The 21,991-nt window shown below is 39.8% G+C and overlaps 1 protein-coding gene across 2 annotated transcripts in view; it reads right to left on the minus strand.

Moving 5' to 3' along the window:
* The window catches only part of LOC126210365 (nuclear RNA export factor 1-like), a 143,095-nt gene that overhangs the window by 16,915 nt on the left and 104,189 nt on the right, over nt 1-21,991 (minus strand). For both annotated transcript variants that reach the window (XM_049939582.1, XM_049939581.1), the window contains exons 12-14: nt 16,215-16,444; nt 9,896-10,064; nt 7,752-7,925 (exon numbers count right to left, since the gene is read on the minus strand). In XM_049939582.1, coding sequence (XP_049795539.1) covers nt 7,752-7,925; nt 9,896-10,064; nt 16,215-16,444 — 573 coding nt within the window. The remainder of the gene's footprint in view (nt 1-7,751; nt 7,926-9,895; nt 10,065-16,214; nt 16,445-21,991) is intronic.

The raw sequence follows: 21,991 nt of genomic DNA on the forward strand, positions 1-21,991 counted from the left end.
AGGTATCAATCCTCTCAAACCAACATTTAAAACATAAATTCTTGCACCACAGATAAAATAATGGAGATAAAGATTTGAATGAAATAAGTTTTAATAAATAAAATTAAAGCAAAATTAGTAATAGAAATAATGATTCCAGCCCCATGGAGAAAAATATAAATGCATAAAAAGGAATAAATACATAAAAATAATTAATCTATCTGCGACTCAGCATCTCTGCTATATGGTGAGTAGCAACTTTCCCTTTCATAATATTGTTAAAAATAATTAATCACAGTCTCCCATAGGGTTTTGACTACCTCTTGCCATGCCCTCTAATGAGGAATGTACTACCCACTATCCTTCCCACCCCTCCCAGAGTGGTATTCTGTGCCCACCGAACCTACACAATATCATTGTCCATCCATATACAACCCCTGCTCCCAACTCTTCTAGCCCCTTCCCTGTTCCCATTCCAGCACTACACAGCCATCATTCCATCAATGCACCCAGTCTTTTTACTTCTCTCCTTTTCCGCTACCCTCCCCCCACCCCCCTCTCCCCTGCCCATCCATCTAACCTTCTGATTGTACCTAGCTGCCCTACCCTCCTCCACCTCATCTCCATATGTTCCCAGAAGCAACAGTTTACCGTCGCCCACCTCTACCTAGCTGTCCCTCCCCCCTAATTACCAGAGCCTCCTCCTTACCCCCATCACCCGGGTGCCTCTCCCATCATGCGCTGCCGCTTGTGGTCTGGCTTCATCAGCCAGAGACTGTGGTATGTGTGCGTAACATGTGTTTGCGTGTGTGTGTTTTTGTCTATTTTTGACGAAGGTCTTGTCGGCCAACAGCTCACTTTCTGACAATGTCTTCGTTGTGCCAACATGCGAGTCAGCATCTGTGCTATATGGTGAGTACCTAATATCCTTTTCATAATACTATCACATTCCATTCTAGCTTTTCCATTGTTTAAATATAATTAAAGTCACACTAACAAAGAAAACACGAAAAAAAGAATGAAATGAAAGAAAAAAAATCAAGAGCAAATAAAAAAGCTAATACCATGATTAAAATAAAATCATCAAAATAACGAGCCAAAGAATTATAAACGAAAAAAAACTATATTTAAACAAATTAATTGAATAAATATGATGATCAATCTTTTCAATAAAGATGCAAAGAAAAATACAGAGCACCCGACAGATTCAAACACAACCTTCAGCTCACCAGTCAAATAATCTAACCACTAGGCTATAGTGCAATTTCAACAACCAGTCCAAGTATTGTTATCACACACACATTATTAACATGCAGTCAAGACAGGCATTGGCAAAGGAAGTAAAAAACATAATAAAATTATGATAAACAGACACAAATGACCCACATACTGACAGTGACCCTGCACTATGGGACATTTGCACTGGTGTAACAAGAGTTTTATTGTATTTTTACATCTTCTGACAGTGTTTATCTTGGCTAATTTTTTGTTTATGTTTTATATATTTGTTTGATGACAATCACCTAGATTAAAACTTGTCATAATGGCAGCCCATTCTTCCTCAAAAGCCAAAACCAGGAAAGAACTATTGTCAGACGCTGTGATCTGGAATTAAGTCAACATTCTAATTCATGCCAACGATGTTCCATTGGGTTCAGATTGGGACTCTGAGCAGGAAAGTCCATTTGAGGAATGTCGTCGTCCACAAACAATTGCCTTACAGACGATGATTTATGACAGTGTGCACTGTGAAGCTGATACGTGTGATCATCTTCTCCAAACTGTTCCCCTAATGTACGCAGTGCACAATACTGTAAAATGCATTCATATCCTTCTGCATTGAATGTTTTCTGAAGTGCAATAACGGGACCACACCCTAACCATGAGAAATAATCCCATACCTGAATGCTCGCACTACACATACTTCACGCATTCACCAAACCCAAACTCTTTCATCAGATTCCACGGGATAGCGTGACGGATTCCTCAGTATCACTTGCTTCCAGTCATTCACTTTCCAGTGGCATTGTTCTTTACATCACCTCAAGCATCACTTAGCACCAATTTCATAAATACGCGACTTTAAGGAATTGCTTGACAATTGAACCCCATTCTTTTAACTCCGTATACCCAATCATTGTGCTAGATGTACTAATGTAGCACTTTGAAACTTATGTATGATTCCTTTTGCTGATTTTATGATATTTTTAGAACCGTCTTCCGCAATGACTGACTCTGTCTGTTTGTCAGTGCACGAGGTGTGGCTGGTCTCAATTTGGCTGTGATCCTTTCTTCATTTTTCCACTTCACAGTCACATCACCGCCAGTCAACTTGGGCAGCTTTAGAAGGGTTGAAATGTCCCTGGTGGGTACGTTACTCAGGTGACATACAATGACTAGTCGAGCTCTTCTGACTGACCGACTCTGCTGTTACTACTTATTTACTGACAACACAATGCTCCCCACCTAATTTTGTACCAGAAGCTTAACCTCTCATGACATATATTGTCAATTCTGCTTTAAAAAAGGATGTCCAGAAACTTTTGATCAGCTAGTGTATTGTACAGTATTTAAAAAAAATTAGAAGGTAAAGCCAACTTGCTTTGGGAAGTGCTTCAAGAACTATTAAGAAATTGGCATAAAAAAGCAAGAAACTGAAGCAAAGCAGAAAGTAAGCAAAGCTCCTCGTTCTGGCCTTGACAGGCCAATTGGGACTGGCCGACCACCACATGGTCCTCTGCCAGTGGTGTGTCTGGATACGGTAAGGAGGGGTGTGGGACCAGCACTTTGCTCTCTTGGCCAGCTTCAAAGAATAAGATTAAGTGGTGGGAAGGTTTCAAAGAGAGTGCTGGGGAAAAACATAAAGCTAAATTAATCGCTTGAATGTTATCCTCAGCTGGCCAATAACAGAAGACGAAGAAGAAGAAGAAGAAGAAGAAGAAGAAGAAGAAGAAAAGCATTACAGCTGATTATTAATAATTATAGGCCTGTGTAGAAAAGATAAATGTTATCCACATCCACTCTGGATCCGCAAGTTCGTAATCGGCATTAGAAAGCCTCGAACACCCCGTCCATGGAATGAAATTTTTAAATCTCTTTAGTCCATTTGATAAGTTCACACAGCAGGCCGGCACTTGGCCTGAATTATTTTCACCTACTGCAGTGCATACACTAAGCTGTTGAGTGCTGTCACGGACCAATGCCTGGTCCCACTGGAACGTCAGTCAAATCAAATTTAAATTAATTTCCACCTGTGTCTGTCAGTCGCACAGAAAAAAATTGTAGTCTGATGCTGGCAATTTGATGAGAGGAAATCTCAGACTCATTTTGTATGATATGCAAACAGATCTTCTAGCTTAGTGCCCATACATTAACAATGTAGAAGCTGGTTGTGGTCAAATTTTAATGTGGTGTTGCTTGTTACAGTCATGTGTAATACTCACAAGTAACCCAAGTAAATGAAAACTGTACTACAATAATGGCAATGGGTAGGTGGGTGATTACTGTTATATGTATGACCACAGATATCCATTTAGGCTTTTACCTGTAATAATTAGTTACGTGGATATCCTCATCTGGACAAACCTCAACAAGCAAGCCTTATTGTTCTTTCTTTAAACCGCAACATTCTTCTTCAGCATTTGTCCACGGCATGTTTCACAAACACCACCCAGCTACAATTTATTAGTTACTTTTTATTTTATTTCTGTGCTTATATGCTTATGCATATGCTTACATCCCAAAGAAAGCAGGTGTTGAAAGATGTGAAAATTACCGAACTATCAGTTTAATAAGTCACAACTGCAAAATACTAACACGAATTCTTTACAGACGAATGGAAAAACTGGTAGAAGCCGGCCTCAGGGAAGATCAGTTTGGATTCCGTAGAAATGTCGGAACACGTGAGGCAATACTGACCCTACAGCTTATCTTAGAAGCTAGATTAAGAAAAGGCAAACCTACGTTTCTAGCATTTGTAGGCTTACAGAAAGCTTTTGACATTGTTGACTGGAATACTCTCTTTCAAACTCTGAGGGTGGCAGGGGTACAATACAGGGAGTGAAAAGTTATTTACAATTTGTACAGAAGCCAGATGGTAGTTATAAGAGTCGGGGGTCATGAAAGGGAAGCAGTGGTTGGGAAGGGAGTAAGACAGGGTTGTAGCCTCTCCCCAATGTTATTCAATCTGTATATTGAGCAAGCAGTTAAGGAAACAAAAGAAAAATTCGGAGTAGGTATTAAAATCCATGGAGAAGAAATAAAAACTTTTTCGCCGATGGCATTGTAATTCTGTCAGAGACAGCAAAGGACTTGGAAGAGCAGTTGAACGGAATGGACAGCGTCTTGAAAGGAGAATATAAGATGAACATCAACAAAAGCAAAACAAGGATAATGGAATGTAGTCGAGTTAACTTGGGTGATGCTGAGGGAATTAAATTAAGAAATGAGACACTTAAAGTAGTAAAGGAGTTTTGCTATTTGGGGAGCAAAATAACTGATGATGGTCGAAGTAGAGAGGATATAAAATGTAGACTGGCAATGGCAAGGAAAGCATTTCTGAAGAAGAGAAATTTGTTAACATCGAGTATAGATTTAAGTGTCAGGAAGTCGTTTCTGAAAGTATTTGTATGGAGTGTAGCCATGTGAAACATGGACGATAAATAGATTAGACAAGAAGAAAATATAAGCTTTCGAAATGAGGTGCTACAGAAGAATGCTGAAGATTAGATGGGTAGATCACATAACTAATGAGGAGGTATTGAACAGAGTTGTGGAGAAGAGGAGCTTGTGGCACAACTTGACTAGAAGAAGGGATCGGTTGGTAGGGCATGTTCTGAGGCATCGAGGGATCACAAATTTAGTATTAGAGGGCAGCGTGGAGGGTAAAAATCGTAGAGGGAGACCAAGAGATGAATACACTAAGCAGATTCAGAAGGATGTAGACTGCAGTAGTTACTGGGAGATGAAGAAGCTTGCACAGGATAGAGTAGCATGGAGAGCTGAATCAAACCAGTCTCTGGACTGAAGACCACAACAACATGCCTTCAATGTCACCAGGATTGCCAATTACTCAAAGAGAGGAATATTGTGAACACCATAGAATGTGTGCGAATAGCCGAGACTTTCTGCTGAACATTGGTATTAAACCAGTTTGTGTGTTGTAATCTGTGGCAGAGATGGGGAGCCAGCGCAGGGGAGGGCGGAAAACTGTCACAATCAGACCGAGAGCTGTACAAGAACAGTGGTCATTAATGTGATGGACAGAATTTAAAAAGGGGATAGAAGAGTAAACAGTAAAAATGTAGTGACAGGCTACAAAATTCAGCAGAATTAAAATCTGTGAAATTTCCCATATGTATTAAAGGTGTGATTATTTCTGTACCTTGTTCATTTATAAATGGGCAAGCTTTTGTTAAAGTAACTATAAAATAATTATTGAAAGAGAGAAAATTATGCAAGTAGACTTGTAAGTTCTGTTATTTATACATGAAACTTTCTTTGTACATTCCCACACTGGTTTTGTGTTTTAATATTAGGTCAGAGGTACTCCTCAGGCAATGTGCAGCAGATGGAGTGGCACAAATCCCAATATCACAGCAGGTGCTACAGGGGTGCACCAAAGAGGCTTCAAAATATTCCAGTTCAATGTGCTTCCCTTGATGTCTAACAAGGGGATGGCACAACTTGTGGGAAATACAGATTGGAATGGGGCTGGCTGGCTGTTGTTTAGCTAAAGGGTGTTATCCTGTAGCAGTAGTAAAACACACTGGTCAGCCAGTCCCCAGGAAAAAGATTTTAAAGTTCTAGCAGCACTTTATATACTAGTCTAATAAACAGTGGAACTTGTGAAAAATAACTCATTGGCAGCACACTTGATTTTTAATATGCTGATCTGGGTTCAACCCCAGCTTCCGCCAAATTTTTTTTTTTTCTTTAGTTTAATTAGAAGGAATTTTAAATCAAATGGATAACCAAAACTATCATAAATGAAATCATTAACGAATTTATTTTAAATATGATACAACTGTTTGTTAGAACTAATGAAATGATTTAAAATTAATATTACACTTTAAAAGAGATAAATAAAACTTTTATTGCAATTATAACAGATTATCTGGTAGAATAAAAATATCATCTTTAAATTAAATCTGTTTTTTACATGCAAGAATTTGAATGACACTTATCATAAAAACACCGAAAACAAAAACTATCCTGACATGTGGCACAATTTTTAAAAGATGAATTTTTACTTGAACAAGATTTCTGTAAACGGTCTGTGAGAAAACACACTTCACTGACATTCATAAAAATTCCTCTTCCATCACAAAGTATGGAAGCATACCACATCATTCGATTAAAAATTCGCGATGACAGCTGATGATGTACTATTGATTGCCTTCTAATTATAACTAAAGAAAAAAATATTTTTAGTGGGAGCTGGGACTGAACCTGGATAAGCAAATTAAAAATCAAGTGTGCTGCCAATGAGCTATTTTTACACATGTTCCACCATTTATTAAACTAGTATATAAAGTGTGGGTAAAACTTTGAAAGCATTTTTCTGGGAACTGTTTGGCCAGTGCATTTTACTACCACTATAGGTAGTACACTACAACCAACCAAACTTCATTCCAATCTAAATTTCCCGAAGTCATACCCTCTCCTTGTAAGAGAACATTTACATAAATATTCATCAAAGAAACTGTCAGCACGAGTCCAGATAGTGTTCATAAAATAACAGCAAACATGTTTGCCTTGAACAAACCTATGTACATAGGACAAATTGAGAAACTAATTATTGATTACACCAAGAAAAGAAAAGAAAAAAATAATAATTATCTAAGTCAGGAAATGTATTCACAGTTGTAAATATGAACCACCTTCAGCTTTATGTTGGAATGGCAATGAAAATTTGTGTTGGACCTGGACTCAAACCTGGATTTCCTGCTTTACGTAAGTGGTCACCTTACCTGGTTTGGCTATCTGACCACAAATCAAGGCCAGACCCAAACTTCCACAAGTTGTCGCACATGTGTCGCAACCGAACTTGTACATTACATAAATTCCTGTCCATGAAGTGCATATTTATTGAGATTCGAGGACCTGATACTGGTGAATAAATCAAAATTCCATTGCCTGTGTTGCTAAGAAGTACGGTGCAATGTTCCTTCAGACATTTTGGTTTTAGGGTGCAAAACTGCTATGGTCATTAGCGTCCTTCAGACATGTAAGTAGACAACAACATATGGAAGTTAGGGTCTGGCTGTGATTTGTGCAGGGATGGCCAAAGTGGTTAAGGTGGCTGCTCACATAAAAGCAAGAAATCTAGATTTGATTCCCAGTTCGGCACAAATTTTCACTGTCGTCATTCCACTATACAGCCAAAGGTGGTTCATATTTGCAACTGCAAATACGTTGCCCGTATTTCTTGATGGCTTTAATCACTGCAGTGCCTGTCCCATGAGAAATGCATGTCCAAAGGAATATTGCATCATACTCGTTAACAACAAAGGCACTGCAATTTATAATTATTTAATCATCTCTGAATCTGACAGGCAAAAGCAGAGCTGTTGCAGTGAAAAAGGATTAGTAGTTCACCCTGAATTGTAGATACATGGTATACTGTTCGAAGTCTCCAAAAGGAGAAATCAAATTACAGCAATTCTGTATCTCATAACATTCTTTACACCCTGATGCAAGCCTGTCGCAGTGTCTTGTAGCCAAAGGAATAAATATATGTTACAGAATACAATTCGAGTAATGCAGCTTACCTCTGCCTCTGTGGTTGCCGCATTTGTTACATACATGATGTCATTAATTATCTGGTATTCGTTATTTGCTAAACTGACGAGGACAAAGGTGCGCATAAAATGTCGAGGTGATATGTCTTGTATTCGGTTTTGCTCTCTGAAGACACCACTAACAGTCAATATAGCACTTGTGTCCTGCAAACAAAAAAATAGGGAAATGTTCATTGCAACATCATCTCACAATCATACAAGCATTCTAAAGGTTGGTTTGTGCACATAAATAAAATTTAAGTTTTTTGTAGAGCTCATAATAGTCTAATACATGTTACAACAAGAGTAGATACACAGACAGTTTATACTTGAAACTGTATTATTCATATATAATTCCATTATATCTCTATAATGTGTGGTTTTCAACTAGAGAGGAAGCGAAAGGCAAAGAAAAAGAATAATTTTATGTGTAAAATGGCTACCAGATGGCAGTGGAATGTGAGTGGGATGAGGATTCACGTGAAGGAACTGTTGCTCTCATCACTGACAAAGGCGTGTGCCTGTGTAACTGAGAGAGTGACTTCACACATACTGATGCATTTACATTAGGATGCTATAGCCACCACAGGATGACCTCAGTGGTAAGTGTGGTATGATCCAGATATTGCAGTGCCACATCAAAGTCAGCAACATGAGTCAATACCGCAGACATTAGCGAGGGCTCGCTGCAGCCCGCAATGGCATACGGGAGGTGTTCCAGAAGACGTGCCCTCCCTCTCTCAGCAATGGCAGAGTGCTCACGGTGAAGTCAGTACAGTCTTGAGCGTGTGAGAGCTCGGCCTAGTTTGAGACCTCAGCTACAGCATTCGACATCACTAAGGAGGACAGTGGCTGTTCATAATGTTAAACATTGTGCCTTAAGAGAACAGTTGTTAACCAGTGCATGACTTGTAAATGAAAACAACCACTTGTGAAACATGATTCTCAGTACACGAATTAAACGCTATGGATGTTGCAGTAGACTCACTCATCATGAGCAGTTGACTGAGACAAGGAAGTGGCTAATTTAAATGAGGCTTAAAATTGCAATATGTGCTTGTATCATAAAAAATATATAAAAACATGACAAAATGTAAGTCAATAACTTTACCTGTAACATTGTTTCTAAAGCAATTGGGACCAATTTTTGTATCAACATAGGGAGTGACAGACTGAGTCTGCACTAGTGGACCAAGGATAACCCCTGCTGGTATGAACCATTTAAACACCAAGGACTCCAGTGGTTTACAACGAGTTGCAGGCTGTATAATCATCACACTTTTCATGTAGACTGATGAATGGTTTTCGAAAAACAACTCACAACCAGCTTAGAGAAAAAGACAGCGACACTTTGAGCAGGACCCGCGCAGCATTTTACTTGGCACATACGGTGCAAGTTGTGACCGATTTGTTGGATCGATACAACTGGGAAGTGCTGTACCGTCCACCACATTCCCTGGGCTGAAGCCTTTGTGACTTCAAATTAGTTCCTAAATTGCGGGAAGCATTATACGGAATTTGACTCATAACTGTTACAGAGACAGACTGCTCCACTCAAACTATCAACACATTGGCACTGCTAAGGCTATCCTATGACTTCCACATTGCCGACTATGGTTTATCTATAGTGCTGGTGGCTACTTTGAAGGACATTAAAACCTTGAAATTGTATGTATTTTGTATAAGTTGTAAATAAATAGTTGCTGCTATTAAAGTTCCAACCCTTATAAATATGTAGTTCTTCACATAGTATTGACTTATGATATGCCCTTTGCTAAAAGTTGTTGCAATCACTGTCCTGTTTGACAACTGAGAGAGAGCTGACAAAGACGTAAAAAATAATACCATTTAAGATTTAGTTATTAATCGCACATCTTACAATGCGACATGTTATGGAGTAAATCAAAACAGATCACACCAATTTTGTTTGCTCGAGTCATCCAAATAAGAAGAAGAAAAATAGGAGGTGGAAGAAAGAACAGACTGTGCCACTTTCATCTGTTAGTGATAATAATTTACTTTAAGCTTCACTTGCATCCCTCCTCTGATTTATAATGTCAGAGGGAAAACAAAACTTGTAAATTATGAAACTGTAAAGAATGGGTAATACAGCACTAGTAAAATTTTCTACTTACAGAATGATGTAGGAGATCCACAGTGAAGGAGTACGGGTCGTGTTGAGTCCGTGGCAGCTTCTCAAGTTTTGCGAGAACTCTCTCCGCACCATGGCACAGTGCAGCCTGAAGTTTCTGTTTATTAGATTTGTGTAAGAGATTACGGCACTCTGTTAGGTAGGAGCTCAGCCTAAAGAAAGAGGAGAAACAGAGACAGGTGTAACACAGTATATTGTGCTGACATTATTTTCCAAAATGTGATGTACTCCAGGACTGTTTAAAACATTTTCAAGGACAGGTTCGAACACTACACTCTGATTAAAGGTGGGAAATATGTATTCGTTAATAGAAGTTTCACAAGTGGCTAAATTTTTATTTTCAGGTGATATTATTGGATCAAGCCAGATGAATATCAGTGCGAGTTGATAGCATTGAATGGTAATGTTGAATTAAAATTACTTCTACAAATTTTACTGAACCTTTCTTTCTTTCGCTTACGCCATAGTCCCGCAGCAACCACAGGGTCGGCGAGGTTAGAACAGATTTGATAAGGTTAGTTTGAGGGGTGGCCAGATGCCCTTCCCGCCGCCACCCGTACCCCCAGGGATGGAATCAGTGTACTCCAGCTGTCTGCATCTAGTTTAAATCGTGAAATAGTGCGAACGTGTTTTAAATGTCTGTGACACGTGTAACTGAGGCGGAATGTGGGGACCAGCCCAGTATTCACCTAGCGGGATGTGGAAAACTGCCTAAAAACCACATCCAGGCTGGGTGTGCCTCGTCGTTAATCAGCCGGGCGGATTCGATCCGGGGCCGGTGCGCCTACCCGAGTCCGGGGCCGGTGCGCCTACCCGAGTCCAGGAAGCAGCGCGTTAGCGCTCTCGGCTATCCTGGTGGGTCACAAATTGTACTGAACCATGGGGTTTCAATTATTACCCAAGGTCAATCACTGCAATAATTAATCGGATACTTTTTTGTCTACATGTTCTTCCATTTATTAATTTCACTTTGTACCAGATTATAATTCCACTTTCGACACTCAAAAACACTGTATGCCGATGAACTTTAATATAGCTTCAATTACATCTTGAGACAAGACACAACTTCAATTCAATGTGGACTAAAATCAGAGTCAAAACTAAAGACACATTAAATTGGCAGGAGATGCTATAGTGTAATTAACATACAACAATGGTAAAATCAAACAATGGAAAATCCAGGATGGACTGTAACAGTATTATGAAAAGGATAGTTGATACTCATCATATAGTGGAGATGCTGAGTCGCAAATAGGCAAAACAAAAAGACAGTCACAAAATAAGCTTTTGGCCAACAAGGCCTTTGTCAAAAACAGACAAAAAAAAAAAAAAAAAAAAAAAAACACACACACACACACACAAAAAACTCATGAAAATACAACTCTCACACACGACTACAGACTCTGGCAGCTGAAGCCAACCTACGAGCAGCAACAGTGCATGATGGGAGAGGTAACTGGGTGGGGGTGAGGAGGAGGGAGCTGGGACGTGGAGTGGGAAGGATAGCACAGTAGCGGTGGTAGATGGAAAAGTGCTGCTGGGGAGCGTCCAGGGACGAGGTGGAAAGTGGGTAGCACAGCTAGGTGCAGTCGGGACATTAGACAGAGAGCAAGGGGGAGGGTGGGGGGAAGGGGGGGGGGGGATGAGGACAGCGACTAACGAAGGTTGAGGCCAGGAGAGTTACTGAAACGTAGGATATATTTCAAGGAGTGTTCCCACCTGCACAACTCAGAAAAGCTGGTGTTGATGGGAAGGATCTGTTTGGCACAGTGTGTGAGGCAGTCACTGAAATGAAGAATGTCGTGTTAGGCGCCATGCTCAGCACCAGGGTGGTCCCGCTGTTTCTTGGCCACACTCTGTTGGTTGTCATTCATGCAGTTGTCATGCCCACGTAGAATGCAGCACAGTGGTTGCACCTTAGTTTGTAGCTGACATGACCGATTTCACAGGTAGCCCTTCTTTTGATGGGACAGGTGATGTTTGTGAATGGACTGGAACAGGTGGTGGTGATGGGAGTATGTATGGGACACGTCTTGCATCTAGGTCTATTACAGGGATATGAGCCGTGAGGCAATGGATTGGGAGCAGGTGTTGTGTAGGGATGGAAAAGGATGTTGTGTAGGTTCGGTGGGTGGCAGAATATGACTGTGGGAGGGGTGGGTAGGACATTCCTCGTTTCAGGGCACAATGAGAGGTAGTCAAAACCCTGGCAGAAAATATAATCCAGTTGCTCCAGTCCTGGGTGGTACCGAGTTACAAGGGAAATGCCCCTCTGTGGCCGGACAGTGGGAATTTGGTAGGTGGTGAATGACAGGGAAGATTTGTTTTGTAACGGGAGATTTGTTTTTGTACCAAGGTTGGAAGGTTAATTATGATCTGCAAAGGCCTCAGTGAGACCCTCAGAATATTTTGAAAGGGACTGCTCGTCACTGTAGATGTAAAGACCCTGGATGGCTAGGCTGTACGGAAGGGACTTCTTGGTAAGGAACAGGTCGCAGCTGTCTAAGTGGAGGTATTGCTGACAGTTGGTAGGTTCAATATGGACACAGGTACTGATGTTCCTATCTTTGAGGTGGAGGTCAACATCTCAAACTCTGCCCTGCTATCCCTGCCCTTCCACACCCCAGCCTCCTCCTCACCCCCACCCAGCTGCCTCTCCCATTATGTGCTGCTACTTGCTGCTGCTCGTAGTCTGGCTTCAGCTGACAGATACTGTGGTCATCTGTCTGCTTTTGACAAAGGCCTTGTTGGTCAAAAGCTTATTTTGTGAAGTCTTTTTGTTGTGCCTATCTGTGACTCAGCATCTCCACTATATGGTGAGTAGCAACTATCCTTTTCATAATACTGTTACATTCAACAAGGGTAAATATATATAATGATGTTTAGATGCATACACGATTCATTATAGCAAAATATGGTAACACATATTATATAAGCAGAATTTAGAGCGCAATAAATATTTAGATTGCAAATTAGAGAAATGCATTTTGAAAGCAAATGATACAGGAAAAGATTAATTTAAATTTTAATTACACATTTGTTTTGTCACTAACATTTTTTCTGAGTTTTTGACACATGTTTAACAACTTTATACAGTCAAATGTTTGGCATAAATAGTGCAAATATTTGAAAGTAATTTCATGTCCTAACAGTATGTTCTAGAAAGCAGTTTTACATAGAATAATAACAATTTAATGTTTAATGGCATAGTATTTTGAATAATTACATGTGCAGGGTGACGACACATTGCAATTTGAGAATGCTCACGATTTACAGTAAATAGGAAAATTTTGCACAATTCTGATCTTTCTATCTGATTCTTCATTGAAATAAGGAAATCAGATTCTACACTAGCCTGTGTCATTGCAAGGTGTCACTAGAGGGCATAAGAGTTCGAGGCATCCTGCCCTGAGTTCACCTGACAAAAATAGAGAGAAAATTTGTGACCTCCTGAAAACTGACCATCATTTCTCATACAGAGCTATCATTGAAGAACTAAGCCTCTTTAAATCAAGCATTCAAGACATTCACCTCAATGTTATAAAGATGACAAAAGTGTGTGCAAAGCTTTTCCTGCACACCTCGACTCCCAAACAAAAACAGCAACAACAACAACACATGGCTGTCTGCTGTGACTTGATTGAAATGCAAAACACTTATAATCTTTCTATTGAAAAATTTGTCAGGGGTGACGAGATTTGGTGCTGTCAGCATGAACCTACCACAGAACGACAAAGACCAGGATAAGCCCAGGATAAGCCAGCCGCTGGTTCATCGAGACTGAAGAAGGTGTGAATCACTAATCCAAAGTGAAGACAGACAACGCTAATTGCCTTTTTCGATGTTCACAGCATTATCCCCACGGAATTTGTTCACATCAGCACAGATGTACACAGAAGAGCCAAAGAAATTGGTGCACCTGCCTAATATCATGTAGAGCCCCCGCAAGCACATGTAAGTGCCGCAATACGATGTGTCATGGACTCAACTAATGTCTGAAGTAGTGCTGGAGCGAAATGACACCATGAATCCTGCAGGGCTGTTCATAAATCAATAAGAGTGCGAGGGGGTGGAGATCTCTTCCGAACAGCACGTTGCAAGGCTCCCAGATATGCCCAATAATGTTCATGTCTGGGGAGTTTGGTGGCCAGCGGAAGTGTTTGAACTCAGAAGAGTGTTTCTGGAGCCACTCTGTAGCAATTCTGGACATGTGGGGTGTCACATTGACCTGCTGGAATTGCCTAAGTCTGTTGGAAAGCACAGTGGACATGAATGAACGCAGGTGATCAAACAGGATGCTTACACACTTGTCACCCATCAGAGTCATATCTAGAAGTGTCATGGATCCCATATCACTCCAACTGCACACGCCCAATGCCATTACAAAGCCTCCTTCAGCTTGAACAGTCCCCTGCTGACTTGCAGAGTCCATGGATTCAAGAGTTTGTCTCCATAGCCATACATGTCCATCTGCTTGAAATGCGACTCATCCGATCAGGCAACATGTTTCCAGTCATCAACAGACCAAAGTCAGTGTTGACAGCTCCATGCGAGGCATAAAGCTTCGTCTTGTGCAGTCATCAAGGGTACCACTCTCACCACATTCTTGGTTATTAAACTCTGAGTTTGGCACTCCCATGTTATACCGAAAGAGAAAAATTGCTGCTCAAATGCCAAGGCAGCGTTTTTAGTCTGACACATTAGATGATTATCTAGATATCAGTAAGTTTGTTGCCAAATTCCAAGCCTCGCTTAAACTGAAACCAAGGTTTCCTACAATTCTTATTCTGCCCTTCATCCCCTTCCCATGTAATCCACACCCAGCCTCACACAAAATGGTGATCACTGTACAAACTACACGTCAATCTTCTGCATACTCAATGATGACACCATGTTCAAAACAAAATATTGAAGTTCGTATTTATCGTTATGCAACACATGTCTCAGGCACATAATCTACCTGTGATTGATGACACTTGGCAGCCCTGTTTTGCCATTTCACCATAATGGTATTTTCTCACTGCCATTGTGTTTTACCAATGAGATGCATAGCACTCTCCTTCAAAGGCACAGTTCCAGAGTATCCATACTTTTTCAGCTGCCTCATTTATGTACAACATTTGATTTCATACAGCAGAGTAACCCATACATAACATTCCACCAAATAATGACAAAAGTTTAAATTTAAGACTTCACCATGCAGCGACAGACTTACACTAACATTGCAATTCCCTGAAAGCTGAACACTGGGTATACGGTCAGGACTTGAACAAAGACCTAACCATACATCAGAGCAAGATGCACCTTCTGCACTCCCGTTTTGCGAGATGAACTCTTCTAATACTCAGAAGTCCTTGTCTAGCAAGATATGCAGGACAGAAGGTACTGACGTTTTATCGTCTCTCCTGTGACCATTATTACTGTTGTCATAATTGTAAAACAAAGAAAAGAGACGAGAAAAATTGTATGAATTTAACATTTGTAATAGACAGTTTTATATTGTACTGCAAACTGAAAATTGTCCTTCTCGTGCTTTACTGGAAAACTGTATAACACTGAGCGGGATGCTAACTCCTTCTATAATCGAGTTTACACTACTGCAAAGCGTGAAAATAAATATCTTATAGGTGAATCGTGCAAATAACCTACACTGTCTGAAGAAGTTATTCTGATTGATTTCCTGTTTATATGGAAGCTTTAAATGACTGACCAAACGAGAAAAGTATTTTCATAAAATTACAAGGCATAAAGCAGTCAAAGATTATCTGTTGTTGCACTATTAATATATGAAAATCTGTCACCTAAAAGACTTACACAGTTGCAAAATTTTAAAAAGTTTATTTAAAAGAAAGCAATGGTATCTTTTCCCTTTTCAGTGACATTCAAGGCAGGAAGATCACCAGATTTGACTGATTGTGAGGGTATTTCCAAAAGAGTGTCTACGTTAGCAAACCCAAAATTTTAATGGAGTTGAAAGCTGCAGATAAGGACGCAGTGGCTCCGGTTGATCAGTACCTGTTGGTCCAAGTTAAGAGTAACTACTAGTGAAGAGTTGAAAATTGTATATGGGAGAATGGCTGACATCAGGATGACATAATTTTTTTATGAGAGACCACTTAACTGAAACAGAGGACGATAACTTTCACTTTTGTATTTTGAAAATGTTATCCTTAAAGGTCAATATACAACTGCTCTTCTGAAAATCATCAATTTTTCCCTTTGGTCACCCTGTATTTGCACATGTTATATTCTCGAAGAGCCTGCAACAGACCATGACACAGTACTGGTGGAGTTGCACTTACCTCGCACTAGTTGCCGTGCTCTGTCCAGGAAGATACGTGCTAGAGAGAGAGAAGTAGGCATCCTCATGGTACAGATCCCAAAGCCAAGTCCGATCTTCACCATCGTACAGTGTGAAAAAGTGCTCGATAAACTGGTCAGCCAGCTCAGCTGAGTTACCGTGGCTGCTCCACAAAATGTAATTCGGCCGCCACTGTGGCAAGTGCAACACCCTCTGGACGTAAGTCCCATCCTAGAGAGAGGATCAAAAATAGCTGTATATCCTATGGCTAGAGGACAAATGTAAGGATGTAGAGGCGCATATCACTAGGGGTAAGATAGATACTGCCTACAGGAAAATTAAAGAGACCTTTGGAGAACAGAGGACCACTTGCATGAATATCAAGAGCTCGGATGGAAACCCAGTTCTACGCAAAGAAGGCAAAGACGAAAGGTGGAAGGAGTATATAGAGGGTCTGAACAAAGGCGATGTTCTGGAGGACAATATTATGGAAATGGAAGAGATTTAGATGAAGATGAAATGGGAGATACGATACTGCGTGAAGAGTTTGACAGAGCACTGAAAGACCTGAGTCAAAACAAGGCCACGGGAGTAGACAAAATTCCATTAGAACTACTGACAGCTTTGGGAGAGCCAGTCCTGACTAAATTCTACCATCTGGCGAGCAAGATGTATGAGACCGGCAAAATACCCTCAGACTTCAAGAAGAATATAATAATTCCAATCCCAAAGAAAGCAGGTGTCGACAGATGTGCAAAATTAACGAAATATCTGTTTAATATGTCACAGCTGCAAAATACTAACGCAAATTCTCGAAAGGCTATTTACAATTTGTACAGATACCAGATGGCAGTTATAAGAGTCGAGGGGCACGAAAGGGAAGCAGTGGTTGGGAAGGGAGTGAGACAGGGTTGTAGCCTCTCCCAGATGTTATTCAATCTGTATTTGAGCAAGCAGTAAAGGAAATAAAAGAAAAATTTCGAGTAGGTATTAAAATCCATTGAAAAGAAATAAAAACTTTGAGGTTCGTCAATGACATTGTAATTCTGTCAGAGACAGCAAAGGACTTGGAAGAGCAGTTGAACGGAATGGACAGTGTCTTGAAAGGAGGATATAAGATAAACATCAACAAAAGCAAAACGAGGACAATGGTATGTAGTCAAATTAAGTTGGGTGATACTGAGGGAATTAGATTAGGAAATGAGACACTTAAAGTAGTAAAGGAGTTTTGCTATTTGGGAAGCAAAATAACTGATGATGGTCGAAGTAGAGAGGATATAAAATGTAGACTGGCAATGACAAGGAAAGCATTTCTGAAGAAGAGAAATTTGTTAACATCGAGTATAGATTTAAGTGTCAGAAAGTCATTTCTGAAAGTATTTGTGTGGAGTTTAGTCATGTATGGAAGTGAAACATGGACGATAAACAGTTTGGACAAGAAGAGAATAGAAGCTTTCAAAATGTGGTGCTACAGAAGAATGCTGAAGATTAGATGGGTAGATCACATAACTAATGATGAGGCATTGAATAGAATTGAGGAGAAGAGGAGTATGTGGCACAACTTGACAAGAAGAAGGGACCGGTTGGTAGGAAATGTTCTGAGGCATCAAGGGAACACAAATTTAGCATTGGAGGGCAGTGTGGAGGGTAAAAATCGTAGGAGGAGACCAAGAGATGAATAGACTAAGCAGATTCAGAAGGATGTGGGTTGCAGTAAGTACTGGGAGGTGAAGAAGCTTGCACAGGATAAAGTAGCATGGAGAGCTGCTTCAAACCAGTCTCAGGACTAAAGACTACAACAACAACAACATCCTAAAATAATATAATGTGATGGAAAGACCAGTGTACAGAATTTATTTTGCATCACAGATTAGTCACCATACCAGACAGGGCATGCTTTTAGATAGAGAATTTTTATTTGGTCACAAATACAGCAGTTGCCAAGCCGATGAACATAATATTTTTAACTCATTTAATTGCTTTATATCCCTAGTATTATTACACAATAATTTACTATAAAAGTATATTTACCATTATTCTATTGTCTATAACCTTTGTTGTTTTCCCACTGTTGGACCACATGTTCAAATTTAAAGCAGCTCTCTGGGAATGGACTGAAGATATGTCCCGGTAAATTATTTCACTTGTTTACTTCTCTCCCTTATACACCCCAACACAGACCAGCGTACATCACATGTCTTTGAATCCTCTAGTGTAATTTATTTTTATCTTTATGTAAAACTAACCTGCAGGTGAGTGTGCTTGGTATGATAACCCAAATATGGCAGCACTGAAATGGATACTTTTATAACAATATTAAAATACCATTTCTTCGATGCAAGACATATTGGTCCAAGGCGGTTGTCATAAATTGATAACCTGATACATTTATTTTGATCACCTGCATACTTTTTACAGGTGAAAAACACCATTAGAAATATGTTCAAACTTGTCTTCCTCCACTCACATGTCACGTTGTTTTTACATGGGGTAGCCCTCAAACAATCAAATACTGTTCTTGAATACTGACCAATCAAATATCTTGAATACTGGCTGACTGAATACTGTACCTTGAATATTGTTTTTGAATACTGACCAACCAAATACTACAGCAACGGTATAAGCGCATGATACATTTATAAAACATTTAATAATATAAATAATATTCCATTGTCAACAAGCTTAATTACAATTAAAGTTGTTATTTTACAAAGAGTTATCGACTTCTCGTGGTACTTGGGTGTTTAAATCTCAATCTTAATGTTTGAAAGTATAACTGTTTATGAATCTCAGAAAACAAATGATGAAATACATAGTGGTTGACTAATTATAACACTGTATTTTAAATTGGTACCTAAGTTTCAAATGGATTTTATGTCATTCTTTACAATTCTGTCCAAACAACATTTTTGTTATTACTGAATGTTATTTGTAACTGCTGAAATAGTGAGTATCTTATCTATGAGCCACTGTTAACAAAACTTAATATTTTTAAGAACTGACATTAGTAAATTAATTTAAGTATGAAATATATACACAGTATCAGGCTGTACGCTAATTGGGGATCATGATCTCCAATACTACCCGACATTGGCAGTTACAATCACCCCCGCCCCTTGCGCTCTCTCTCTCTCTCTCTCTCTCTCTCACTACCCGACATTGGCAGTTACAATCCCCCCCGCCCCTTGCTCTCTCTCTCTCTCTCTCTCTCTCTCTCTCTCTCTCTCTCTCTCTCTCTCTCTCTTCCCCCTCCCCACATCTCACAGTCTAGCTCCTGTGAGATTCTCCCACTTCAGTTTCCTTATCATTTCCATGGCACTCCTTATTTTCCTGTAGTATCCCATTATGCACCTCGTTGCCCTCTGCTGCACTCTTTCTACCTGCTTTGACAGGTCTCTCTCTCTTTCTCACTCTCTGCTGGGGCTCCTGTATCGCTGCTACGTACTCCAACTGGGCTTTCTTAAGGGGTATCGGCTTTCTCCTTTGTATCCTTGACAGCACCGTGCAGAGGCTTATATGCCTGGTTTACTGACTCCCATACACACAGTCTAGTATGCTTTCCCAGCACTCAGTGTCACACTCAGGTTATTGGTACTGTCGTCCTGCTGTAATGTACCAATGTGAAGTCTATCTTATAATACTCCCAGGCAATTTGAACAGAAGACAAACCGACTTTTCTGTACATTTTACAATATCTCATTTCTCTGGATCTCGTCTGCCTTCAGTGCAAGATAAACCACCTACTGAGTGCAGCGAAAAGTCTGGCCTATCTACTAACTCCTCCAGACCAAAATTGCAGTATTCTCAAAAAGGGTAATCCAAAACAATGTCACAATAAAAAGGGCAATGCAGCTGAAGGAGTGTCTTCCTCCAAACACTTGGGTAACATTCCAGATCAACAATGTGACTCCAAGTGAGAGGCAAAATCTACAATGAACAGGCTAGACATTCAATTCATCAAAATGAGAAAATTTTGCACAAGTCAGACTTCAATTTGCAACCAGAATGATTACCCGCTGCATACTCTCTGTCTTCCTTTAGGGTGTGAAACTTAGACCGTGGAGACTAGTACTGGGGCTTTTGAAAAGTATGTGTATCCAAAATGAATTTACAAATTTTCACTCTGCTAGAAGTGTGCACCAATTTGAAACTGAGTGGTACACTAAGACTGTTTGCTGGACCAGGACTTGAACCAAAATCAATGCCCCTTGGGGAGTGGAGGCGGGCGCAGGGAGGGGGGGGGGGGGGGGGGCGCTCTCTACGGGCTGAGCTATCAAGGCATGATTCACGGCCTGTCCTCACAGCCTTACTTCTGCCAGTACATCTTTCCTACTTTCCAAGAAGTTCTCCAGCACACCTCATGCAAGTAGTGCTCTTGGAAGATACGACACTGCAGGAAAAAAGGATTAGCTGCAGCCTAAGGGACAGTTTCCAGAATGAATTTTCACCCTGCAGCAGAGTTTGTGCTGATTTGTATCTTGTCTCTTGCGTGCATCCTGTATAAGGCAGTAGAATGGGCAGTATATAGTGAACAGATCAATGCCGAGGACATAATATCACGTGACATTTACGCGATGCAGAACTTTCAGTTGTATTGGCTTACACTTACTATATCTACGAAAATAATTTAACTTTGAGACAAAATTTGGTGGGTAATATACAAATGCAATAGACTTATGGAGACGCTGCAGTGTAAACTCGAAATACATTAGACCAAATATAAATACGCACTGGGAATATTTGGAAAAAAAAAAAAAAAAAAAAAAAAAAAATAAATAAATAAATAAATAAATAAATAAATAAATAAATAAATAAATAAATGTAGAAATTTGTAAAAATAATGATAGAACTCAATGTACAGACACCAAAATCATATTAGTATCAAAAGCCAATCGAATATTGAAAGTGGATATTTCATGGAATTTCATAGTGAAAACTGATTTATTTCAATGTACTAATTCTATCGAACTTGTTGCAACTGTCAAACTAAATTTTGCAATTAGTTTCATAACAGCTCATAGATTTCAAATTTAAGTTTCATACAAAACTTAAATTTGTGCCTGCCTTTGCAGAAATAAATATGCAGAAAATAAAATTCCAATGTGTCACCTACATCATTTAATCATTAATATACCACAAAAACTGTCTCGAAAATGCTAGATATGAATATCAGGCATGTTTCATAAAGGAAAGAAAATTTATTTTTGAAGAGCTACACCACCTGCTCAACGAGAAACTGATACAAAAGTTAAGTATCAAAGACTGTTCGCAGAACATCGAAACATTTTACGCAGATGGGGATATGAATGTGGATGTGAATGTCCACGACTAGATGAAACAGTGCAAAGTACCGTTACATTGCATAAAACAAAGAAAGATACGGTACTGAGGACATATTATGGGGGGATGTGGGATATCAATTACTACAGCTTATTATTGAAGGAGAGAATATGACAAAAGGTCTATTGGAAGACTGAAAAACTCGAGGCTGAAAAAGCGTTGAAGATGGCACAATAATACTTCACAAGAAGCTTTGTACAGTGTATTGTAAAGATCAGAGCTAATCACACGGGACAGCTACTTTCACCCGTGGGCACGTGACGTGTTTCTGGACAGACCATACTTTGTGGCATCGTGAGAGTGTCCTCAGTCTCTGTCTGATGCCACAAGTTTCAGCTATTGCTTACCCTGTGAAGTGACAAAATTCTGCCAGGACCAGAGTCGAAAGTAAAATGATTAGTATTTACTTTTCAATACATCTTTTCCCTTTCTGGATTT

This window comes from Schistocerca nitens, chromosome 10 (assembly GCF_023898315.1).
Source record: "Schistocerca nitens isolate TAMUIC-IGC-003100 chromosome 10, iqSchNite1.1, whole genome shotgun sequence".
Lineage (NCBI taxonomy): Eukaryota > Metazoa > Arthropoda > Insecta > Orthoptera > Acrididae > Schistocerca > Schistocerca nitens.